The sequence below is a fragment of the Loa loa genome, assembly GCF_000183805.2.
Source record: "Loa loa unplaced genomic scaffold supercont3.43, whole genome shotgun sequence".
NCBI classification, from domain to species: Eukaryota; Metazoa; Nematoda; class Chromadorea; order Rhabditida; family Onchocercidae; genus Loa; species Loa loa.
In genome coordinates this window covers 58,872-70,771 of record NW_018108223.1, presented here as the reverse complement: position 1 = coordinate 70,771, position 11,900 = coordinate 58,872, and the positions used below count along the sequence as shown (strand labels likewise).

Genomic DNA, 11,900 nt, shown 5'->3' with positions numbered 1-11,900 from the left:
ATAAATAATAATAACTTGGAAGAATATTTGGTTCAATGTCATGCAAGTGCTGGTCCTCCAATAAGAATTGTAACAACAAACTGAAAAGAATGGTAACACGAGAAAAAATAATGTACAAATAATATCAGCAACCTATAATACTGCAAAATCAAAATAAGTAACTGCAAATCGAAATAATGATTGTTATAAAAGGAATTGTAACACGAAAAAACACATGAAGACAACAGATGTTTTGATGGTTATGAATTAACTGATTATACCGTCCAACTTATCATAACAAACACAATACGGTGCTAAAAAAATAGTTTATGTTCATGACACAGTGGGATAAATCGCCATATCTGTTGACATGACTGATTGACGTCATATCTACAGTTACTGTATTTTCCAGCATATCGTACTGTACGGTTGCCTGCAATACACGAATGATGGGATTCAACACATGATCAAATACATGAAGCCTTGATACCAATATCAGCAATCTTGAACAAAACTCGACCTCGGTTTACCCATCGCAATCTGATCTAAGCAAGTCAAAAAGCATTGAAAAGTGTTGCAAAGACTGAGCAGATCAAAATCTCATAGCTTAACAGATGAATGGAGCACACATAATAATCCCACATATTGCATGTGAACCTCTTTTTGAAGGACCTATGAAAGATTTTGATTGACACGAAATCACTGGGAAATAATGATTATAATGTTTCCGATCATTCTGCAGATATTAGCTCACTAGCAAGATTTAAAAAAAAAGAAAAAAAGAAAAAACACCTCATAGAGAGCATTTCCTGGTTTTGTAACGAATCTCAATTGATAATGTGCAAATGCAGCTTTGGTTTTGGCAACCAAATTTGGTACAAAACCATCTTCATCTTTTGTGTCCTTATATTTGAGCAAATTTTCATGTGGAACAAGTCTCCAAGCACCTTCCAGCTTTACCTAAAAAAAAAATTATATTCAACTTATGAAGCAGCACTTAAGAATGAAAAGTAAAATAGAAATTCTGAAAAATGTCAGAAATTAAATAAAGTTTAACGACGAATTGGTTTTCAAGAACGTTAAACAATATCGTAAATTTGATCTTGCAGTTCACATACCGTTAAAGATGACTGTAATAATGACCGTTTAAAGAATCATAACATAAAGAAAAGTAACAAACGATGTAATTATGAATTGACAAACCGTCAATGTTATCACAATAAATACAATAGGTTTTTAAAACGTTTACATGGTTTACGTATTGCTTTAATGTCTACAAAATTTCTTGAAAATAACTGACAAACCAATTTCAGAGGAGCACATAAGTGTCGCTGCGATTTCGTATGTGAATTGATCGTTTGGACAACAGCTTTACTTAAGATCGTAGATATATTTATCTGTTCTCTATCATCCATAGCTGATTCCCAATTCAAACATGTACACCAGTGCATTTCGATACCAGCCTACAACATGTAAAATGAAATCCTCTTTTCTTCTTTGAATACTATCACCTTTCCGGGAAAAGGTCACATAAAAATCGGGATATACACACAATATAATGGAAGTATTACATCAGGTACAATGGAATCATAAAAAGCACTTCAACACATATCGATTCGTATATATCCAATGATTATATAGCCATTAATATAATTTTTGACCACAGCATATGTATGAATAATTCATCAATGCAAACAATATAGTTAAATGCATCTCTATAATATTGTATTTAAGTATAAACGAAATACTCAAAAATAACCTCTTCACAGGTCCTTGAAGGAGGAATCGGCTTAAAAAGTGATAAGGAACGGAATTTTACGTCACCCATAGTATTCAACTCCAGTTCTGTCGGCCAGTGAAGTATATCAAGTAATGTAGCGTGTATGTCGAACGGAGTTACTAGTCTGAAATGAGTTTCGTATATGAAATACTACACGTGAATTAAACAACCAGTAAAACTATAATGTCCTAACATGACTAAATAGAACTAAAACTCAGCACAAGCAAAAGAAATGTGCAAATGATAAAATACAGTTAGTGCCTTCTTTAAAAATTGTATCATTTGAACAACAACGTTAAACAAACAAAAAAAAGAAAGAAAAGGAAAATACTGGGAAAAATCTAAGTGAATACTCTCAAATAACAAACCTTGCTTTATTAGCTTTCAAGTTCTTCCAAGCTGTCCTTCCTCTACTACTTTCTCTGAATTTCTTCGGAAGTGAGAGGGAAAAAAATGGAAGCCTTTCCTCCAGCTGCCCTTAAAATTGTACATCCACATTATCTTCCTAAAAATTTCTGACCAATGAATAGACAGATATAAACCTGAAAATTTTCAATAGATATTCAAAAACTATTCAAATATTTCAAGATATTCAAAAACTCAGAACTTTCATCCGAACGCACCTTGATGAGTGGCACGAAATTTCGCAAAACGATGTCCGTGATCGGCCATCACAATGACTAAGGCATTATCAAGAGCGCCACTCTCTTTTAATTTTTTGAGATTCAACATCGTATCCTCATCAGCGACTTCCACCAAATTAACATCATCATGACTTAGTACGCTATGAAATGCAAGCAAAAACTTCGATGTGTTATATCCGTACCTCTCCATGAACTCATCAGTATATCGAAACCATTCCTAAAACACATGAAGTATAGAAAGCAAAATATTTCAGAAGTACCGAAATACAAAACACATATATTACTGATGAGTGAATGAATTATCCAACTTCACTTTTTAAATATATTGTTTTTTGCTCAGTGCATTATTGGTCATCCTGACCGTACAAAAATTTTTTCGTATCACCACTTCTTGCAAAATGTCGGAACTGAAATGTTGGAAGTTCTCATTTCAGAAAGTCGCTGATTCACTCAAAATATGTTACGATTTCCGGAAGAAAAATAAAAACTAGAAACTGAGCAAAATTACAGAAAAAAAACCTTGTGCATTGGCACCGAACCCAAACACTGCAAATTGGAGAACATATCCTCGGCTCTTTGAAAAAATGTCCGCACATAATGGTCGGTTGGTTGGTGTTTAAAACCCTAAAAAATTTAATCACATAAATCTCGATTTACAGCATGTTTTTCAAGTTTTTGCTTTTAAATTAATGCGGGCAAATAAAGTAATTCGAAAAAAAAAATTCCTACCTTCAAACGATACGTAAACTTTCCAAGTTTTGCTGAGTCTTCCGCATACAAAGTTATATAACCGGCTTCGGAAAAATTTTTCCATATAAATGGATACACTTCGTCAACATAACTTGCCTCTGCGAAACGCTTGCTATAATATATACATAACTCCAGTTATTAAACTCTTAATCTGTGTTAGTTAGTAAAAAGAACACTCGAAATATCTCACATTTGAACCACTTTTTCAAGAGAAAAAAAATCAATCCATGCAGACTTCCAAAAAAGAGAAACATTCTCAGATCAATAGCATGCAAAGGGCAACAGAAGTTTTTCGTAGAAGTCTTAATGTAACCAGATAAAAGTGTCAGTAACTTTAACTTCACAACTTAAGATCACTGAAAGAAAAACATTTTATCAACATGTGAAAGAGTGGACAGGTATGCTTTTTGCGCAGGGCTAAAACAAAAGAAGAAAAATGAAAAAAACGGCCAGTTTATCGGATATAACAAAAATTGACCGTGTGAGAGGAAGCTCCTCTTCCGTCCGTCCAGTTAAAATTGGTATGAATGCCTGCGGGGTACCATCTCCAACAATGTTGTATCCTTAAAAAGTTAACGGAATTGAAAATATTGAATCCCTCATAACTAAATGAAATAACTGAAACTGTCCATACTCACATTTATTTTGAATGTTTTTGATGAAAATGAGTTATCGCTAGATCATCAGAAATATCCGGTTATTCAAGGCAGCACGGCATCCGAAAATGACACAACAGGGACACTGATAAAGATTCAGTGTCTTCACTAGATTAGTAAGCTGTAGTTCGGAAGCCTACCCGTAAATAAAAGAAACGTTTTCTTTTTTTTCGATATTGTTATTAAAGGAACGCTGCATACCATCAAGCACAACTGCATCGAATTCTTCTTCAATATACTTGACTGTTTTCGGTAGTTTACGGCGAAATGACATCTGAGATAATGAATCGAAGCCTATAAAAATGTAGTGGTATTTTTGTTTCCTAAGAAACATAAACACATGTTGCATATTTCTAGCAAAAAATTCGAATATGTCCACACCTATGAAATAAACGTCAAGACCAGACCAGTCGGAAGGTTTTTTGATATAAGACAAATCTTCCTCTTTTTTCCGATCAGGAACAATTGTCCATAGTAAATGTTTCCTTCAAAAAAGTTTTATAAATTGAGTACAGTTTTCTTTCCAGTTTTTGATATTCAAATTCTACATAAATGGTAATGATCACGAAGTTTCATGATTCATACGGGGTCTTCGCCCGCCCTGTAAGCACAGAAAACATTTCCTGGTCCCCGGGGCATACACATCGACAGTGATGTGTGATGAACCTTAAAAACTCAAATAAAATATTTTTTTCAAATGCTGATGGTTTTTTAAAATATCAGCATCACTGATGGTTTCTTAAAATTATCATAAAGAAATTAAATGTAAGCACCTCACAATTCTTCCCACAAACTAGGACTGCAGTGAAAAATCATATATGAGTTAGTAGTAAACAGCCTTTCCACAAGTATTTCTATTGTATATTTAAATCACACCGCAATGAAAACTAAAGGACGTAATAGAAAACGATCCGTTAGGAAATTATAAGTCAGAAGCTGAGAAAGATATCCAGCTAGGCTTTCAAAAAGTCTATTCTCGAAGAAAACAAACCACTTTTCTCGATCATCTCCAAAGCACTCTACAATAGCGTAATCTTTGATCATAGGGCTACCAGATGTAATCGGAATCTGATGGTCAATTTTCAACTCATTGTCATTAACTCTCTCGAAATATGCAACAATACATTTGATATCACCATGGTGTCTATAAAATTTCAAAAATCGTTCAGCTTAAGGAAAGATAAAGGGAAACTTAGCATGGGAATCAATTTAAAAGTTACTGTAAAGTAAAGTAAAAATAATGATCAAACTAATTTTACTTGATAGCATCAGATGATATGGTGAACAGTCCCTTCTCGTCAACATAAGCCCACTCTTTTTCTTTATTCTTAGCACAATCGAGCATATCTACATGGTGGAAGAACCCAATAACTTCACTACCATTGATATTTAATTTCGGGATGCGGCATGCCTAGAAACTCATTCTTTAAGGCAAATTTATGTTTGACGCAAAAAAAAAGGCATAGAATACGCTCCCTATTTTACTGCTGCTGTGTATCTCTGGTGGAACGAATGAATGTCGAACAAAACGTAAATATACCACTAAAAAGCTCCTTAAAAATAATCCATTATAGCAAACATGCACAGTGTCATTGTCGACTAGATTATCGGCAGCTTACCGAGAAAAATAAAATTAACACCTGCTCGAATTTTCTGGAAAAGTTGTGACTTCGAGTGGCTGATTTCCACATCTCAGCTGTATCAGCACCCAGTACTATTATATGAGGCAACTGGAAAATATGGAAATATAGAGTAAATCCATTTAAAAAGATTGAAGGTGAAAGCAGAAAAAGTGTGCTTCAAAGAAACGTTAGAAAGCGGAGTACGTGTAAACTCGACAAAAATGTTCACTTTCACATGACAAAATCAAGGCTATGCGGTAAGCTTAAGTGAGTGCTACCCCAAATGACAAATCAAATTTTCAGGTGAAATAGGAGCACATATAAGTTTAAGAGTGCCTGTGTAGATTAACATAAGACTGCAGTTGCAAGTAACTGCAGTCTCCCTGTTTGCACTCAGTTCCACAGAAGCATGACCAGTTTCATTCTTTTCCACATACTAACTCGAACTAGAGAGCTAAGTCAGCTATTTCTATTACTTTGCAGATAGAAATTAGGTATCAAAAGCAACCGATGGATAAGCAATAGGTTCCTGAATCCAATATGCTGTATCTGTTGAGTGTTCCGAGGAATATGTACAGAAGATGAACAACACAATGAAAGTAATAACGGAAAGTAGAGAAATCCGGAACAGTTTTCTCAGATGCCTCGGAACCTTGCTAATTCTGTTTAAGTCTAAAAAGAATATGTGTAAAAGAATTCAGCAACTGACTGCCGGACAACTTTAATAACAGTAACTTGTTTCCAAAAATATTAACTTCGTTATTACAAGAGGGGTAGGTACTCAACTTTAAAACTAAAGTTTCCCCAAATTAGAGGGGAACCATGTCACTCATTGATATCTGGGAAATTCAGCTGCCGACGAAGGAAACTGCTAGAGACCTAAATGGTAAAAAATTACCATTAAAAGCGTTCTTGTTTCAAGCACCTCCAATAACACAGAAACATGAAAATGATAGTCTTTACCATTTATTATCCGTGCACATACAGTATTATTCCTGGAGGTAGTTCCTGCGGCATATATCAATTTTATCTCATAATCAGACTCCTGCAAAGTAAATGAAAAAATTGTTAATGGCTTTCAATGTTTTTCATAATGAATAAATAACATACTACGCCACCACCTGAGACCATATACAATACAAAATGTAGCGAAGTCGCATCGCAAGAGTTGAAAACCCATTATTATGTGAAATATAAGTTTCTATTATTAAAAAATTTAAAAACATTAAAAGCCTTAAACGCTTAAGGCAAACTTGCGAAACTAAATGAATTAAGAATAAACTATAGATTTCATTCTAGTTGTCAACTAGACTATTATAACTACTATCACCACTATTACTACTGCTACCACCATTACCACCAATTGTGGCTGTCGCAAACCGAGACAACCGCCTTCACTTTCCAAAAAAAAAAGTGAGAAACAGCTCTTAAACATAATAAAAAATTAAACAGAAAAGTGGTGAACGAAAATATTAAATTTCAAAAAATACAGCATAAGGAAATTGAGCAGATGAATACGTAAATAATACGCAACCAACAGCAAAACTGATTAGTTCAACTGGAACAAAATTTAGGAAAATATCGATAAAACACAGAAGCGTCACTTCCAGCAAGCACTACCAAAACAGTACTCGTAATGACACAACGCCCCGGATAAACCGCTCAAAAAGTTGAGTCTCTAAAGAATTGAGTAGAGACCTTTGATAGAAGCAGCATTAATATTTCCCCAAACATAAATTCATAAGATACTGGCCACTGCTTGGAAGGCAGCTTCAAAAAAAGAAATAATAGTACACAAGATATACTTTGCTGATTGCTACTAGTGTAGCTAAATATTTGGAATGACAAGATATTTGATATGTTGTTAAAGCAGAACGAATGAAAAAGTGTTGAATGAAAAAAAATGAAAAATCCCGCACCCCTTATGTACTGCTTGACAACCCCTTGTCAGTAGAATTGTTTCGGTAAAAAACCCCCTGAATGTTCATGAAAGCGCTCACTCTCAATTAAGCATTTCCATGATTAACAACAATCCGAAAGTTGTTACTCGCCCTTTCATTCCTCTCCTTCAATACTGTTGTCTGATACTACACTAACTCTTTAAATGTAGTAAATTTGTTAATCCATAAAAGCACCGCTGCGCTTAATCGAACCCGCTAAAATGTGCACATAACAAGACGTATTGTGGTATGAAATAAGATAAAAATGTAACCAAGATAACTAACACTGCACTTCAAGTAGAAGTACTGAGTACAATGAGTAGTAACATCATTCTTTTAAATGAATCAACATCTAAAGGTACCAACTGTTCAAATGAACCTCCATCTCAGTTGTTTAATCCGGTCATAAAAGGTTACTTTTACACACATTTAAATTCAAGTATTTGACATGATTCATGAACCTCACATCCATCTCTTTTGAAAATCAACAACTATTTCAATTTTTTACGTAAATTAGAAAATAGGGAAGTTATGAGATTTGAAGGCGAACCAGATCATAACACTCATGTTTGTAAATAAAAAGACATTTTATTTAGTCTTCAGTAAATCCATCCAAAAAAAAAAGAAAAAAAAAAGAAGCAATCAATGAGCAAATACCTCGACTTTTACAGAAAAGAAATAGTTTCTAAATTTGAAATATTGATTAATATTTTTAGCTCTTCCAAGTTGTCATAGAAAATAATGATGTGAGGAATTTTTCTAAATAGTCCAAAAGAAGAGTAAGAGACTATTTTTTGTAGAATAATGTATTTAAAGTATGAGGAGCAGACAAATTATCCCTTTTGAGAACATATTTAATGCAGTGCTGCATGTAGCCTGAGGAGAAAATCACTTTCACGGTGTAAAAAAAAGACAAGCAGAGGATGCAGTAGTGAAATGAACAAGCAACACATTCCGCTGATCTATAGATCATTTCTAGCATAATGACACTTCCAAATGGTGTACAGGATAAAACATGAATAACCTTCCATTTGAGATTGCTTTTCATTTTTTTAAATAATTCAACGTAGGAACAGATCGCACTTCTAGATTTGCACGTCCTTGGGGATTTCCTCCTTTTTAATAAGCGAAAAAATTGAATTGCAACTTCCTATACGAAGGATCACACAAGCCTGCTTTGTTCCATCCCACCATTTATTCAGAGAAGCATGTGTGGTTGTGTAAATGAGTTTATACAGCGAAGATATTTATTTTCGTGGCAGATAATTTTTCGTAAGATCATGATGAAATCCACTGGTATTTCAAGATGAGACTACTACCAAGTTTTAATCATTCCTAAACATCATAATGTAAACGTATATAACACAGGATTGACACATAGCAAGTGAGAGTTCAAAAGTGATACCAAACAACTAAAACTGGCAAAATGATGCGTGACAACACTAAACGAAAAAACATGCCAAGTATGTTAAATAAAGCGGATCTTATGCAGTTTTAGTGATTAAAATACCACAGTAGGTACAAAGGAGCAAATATGTTAAAAGAAAAAAAAGTTGTTAAAAAAAAAATTCTTTTCTTTTATTAAAAAGAATCTACTCAGAACCATAACAAATCCACCGATCAGGAACTCTGCACTTCAACTTTCTTATTTTATATGCTATTGTCTTTCTCGCTTTTCCACGCTTCTATTTTTTGTCATTGACGAAAATGAGAACATGGCACACAACTAGTGAAATAAACCTGTTGCCAGAAACGTATCAGATCACTTTTCCGGCTTCTCAACAAGGAGACAGTCAGAATTATTCATAACGAAAAGCTGATTCAAAAAAGAAAAGACTAATCTTACATTAATTATTTCCTCACAATACTTTAATCCAAATAGTCCATATCTTCTCGAGGAGGGCGTTTCATCCGTTGGAATCGGATAGGTAAATTTTTTTATCATACTGCAAAGTAAATTCTTCCCAATTTTGTAACAGCCTGTAATAGAAGTGTTCATTAAAAGTGGAGGCAAGCAAGCCTAATTCCGATTTAACAACCAGAACTGACGAAGCTAGTTCAGCATTAGGTTTGCTATATGTACACCGAAATATACAGATTCAAAATAACTAACGAAATGGGGTAAACAACAAACAGAATCGAACACACATACAGTTTTATTACACATGTACACAGTTACACTTCAACCTTAATCCAAACCAAGTCTCTCCCTGCTCTCTGAACTCTAAACTACCCACCCCATTCAATCCTTCCACTTTACTCGACGTGCTGTATAGCATCAATATTTAAGAAATCTCGGGATCCTCTGCTCTCATGATTTCAGGATTTGTAAATTATGACACTTCAAGAAAAATACACCAAATGCACTGGAGAAACGAGGTTGTGGCAGAGACCGGAGAGAACAGAAGGAAAAAAGGAAAGACATGTCCGCGGAATGGAATGGCAGTAGGCCTACCTTCCTGGGACTCTATGGGCTTTCATGCTCGGTATTTGGTGGTTGGCCGTATTTTCTCGAACTCATTCTCAGCGAACTTGTGAAAATTTTTTTACGGTTTGTTGTGCGGAGTCTGGAGGCCCTAGCCATTCTTACTTTTTAGTCAGTTGCGTACTTACTGAGATGGCTGCGGGTACAGTGAAACAAAACATTCATGTGAATGCCGAGGACCAGAAATTGATCAATCGATTCGCCCGACTTCATCAGAGGTCGCTAGATGTAAAGGTAAGATAGGTTACATTTCCTTAATTAATGCATTGAAGTCTGACCTATGAGGCTTTTTTCAATGCGGCCTGACTTAACTTATATAGATTTCAGTCCATCTTCGAGAAACTAGTCTTAATCTCGTATAATGGTCTGTGCAACCTCAAATTCTGCTCTCCTTGACGAAATACTGTTAATTTACTGATATTACCCTGTGCCTATTGATATTAACTAAATAGATTTCAAGACCTCTAAATAGATTTCAAGACCCAAATATTGCTATATCTTGCTTCTTAATGTGTGAAATTTACTGCATATTTTTTCAGGAAAGACTTCAGGAAACGAGTAGGGATCTTCAAAATTTGAATGATGCCGCTGATGAGCTGCTACTTTTGGATGATGCAGATGCCCAGTCGGTGCCGTTTAAGATTGGATCAGTGTTTATGCACATGGATCAAGTGAGTAATGTATTCTCATACACTGTCATTATAACCTGCTGTTATATTAAAAACTGGATAACATTTCTCATCTGTAGCTGTTTGTTCCTAAGATAATGACTGAGTCACTCATTATGCTTACATTATGTACCGGATGGTAGAAGTCGGAAAGAGTGTTGATTGCATGGTTTCTTTTTTAGCCTTCTGAACTTCGTTTTAAGGGTGAGGTAGGCAAAACAGTTATTTTTCGGAGCCTAATATTGGGGTCTAAATTTTGTGGGAAGTTATACTTCGTTATGCTGTTTGTTTATTTCATAGGAAAGATTGAACGAGAAGTTCGAAAATGTGAAAGGAGAATTGGAAAATCGAGTGGCTGATCTTACACAAAAGCATAAAAAAATTTGCGACGAAATGGATTCCTTAAAATCGATACTTTATGGGAAGTTTGGTGAAAGTATCAATTTGGAAACTGATACGGATAATCAATAGTTATTGAGGGAGACATCAAACTACCATCTGTATAAAACTGCTGCGTAATATTGAGGTTATTGTGGCGTTTAGCGGAGGTCTAAAACTGGTTATCTCTAGCTTTCCTGGACCGAATTCACAGAACCTAAATTTTTTTTATCCTCATCGTTTGTTTTTATATATTTTTTATACTTCGCGAACATTATTTTTTTTCTTTAAATTCATTGACATTGAGATTTGAAATTTTTCGTAATGAATTTAGCATTCTTTTGGACCATCTTAAAACCCATCTCGAACGGTTCGAATGAATATTAGATGAATTTTTTTCAATCATTTGTTTTATTTGGTTGAAGCACCACCCCTTTAATAGATGGTAAGTGGATGATCTAAAACTGGGTGCTCTCTATCTAAAATGATTTTTAAAAAGTGATTTTGTCTTCTTAGTGGTTTGTTCGTATACTAAATGAACAAGACATCAGTTCCTGTTTTTTTCTTTGTTTTGCAAATTCATCGAAAGATAATTTTTGATTTTTCTGAAAATTCTTTTTCTTTTGAGTAGAAATTTTTGGCATTTGTTTACAAAATCCTTCACAAACTCTTCATCAATGTTAGATCTATCTTCCTTTCTCTCCTTTGCATCAGCATATTTCATATTTGTCTTTCGGAGGAACAAAAGTTTCAGCGAATTAAAATGTTGAATACCGATTGGCACGTGTATGCTTTGCTTGTCGTTTTCAATGAATATCAGATTTTCTTTATCTTTTTTGTAGTTCTAGTGCTGTATCTTTAAAATAAAATTGAACTGTTTTTATCTTGTTCATTTTACTGTTATTCTTAAAAAGAGTGGCCGTGAAAGCAACTCAAAACAAATTATATGTTTTATATATATATATATATATATATATATATATATATATATATATATA

General features: G+C 34.2%; 2 protein-coding genes across 2 annotated transcripts; one reads left to right on the top strand and one right to left on the bottom strand.

Annotated features, from left to right (window-relative positions):
- Positions 1-38: 38 nt before the first annotated feature.
- On the bottom strand, positions 39-5,500 carry LOAG_08741 (hypothetical protein; the record flags this gene model as incomplete). The annotated part of the gene is made up of 15 exons (XM_020447789.1): positions 39-80; positions 290-412; positions 772-939; positions 1,284-1,442; positions 1,739-1,883; positions 2,128-2,236; positions 2,383-2,620; positions 2,923-3,027; positions 3,133-3,265; positions 3,632-3,716; positions 4,011-4,103; positions 4,191-4,294; positions 4,801-4,953; positions 5,069-5,220; positions 5,450-5,500. The coding sequence occupies 15 exons, from the start codon at positions 5,498-5,500 to the stop codon at positions 39-41; spliced, it is 1,860 nt and encodes a 619-aa protein (XP_020302018.1).
- Positions 5,501-9,877: 4,377 nt separating this feature from the next.
- LOAG_08739 (prefoldin subunit 4) lies at positions 9,878-11,175 on the top strand. Its single transcript, XM_003144270.2, has 3 exons — positions 9,878-10,090; positions 10,396-10,527; positions 10,825-11,175. The coding sequence occupies exons 1-3, from the start codon at positions 9,989-9,991 to the stop codon at positions 10,993-10,995; spliced, it is 405 nt and encodes a 134-aa protein (XP_003144318.1). The 5' UTR covers positions 9,878-9,988; the 3' UTR covers positions 10,996-11,175.
- Positions 11,176-11,900: the final 725 nt, after the last annotated feature.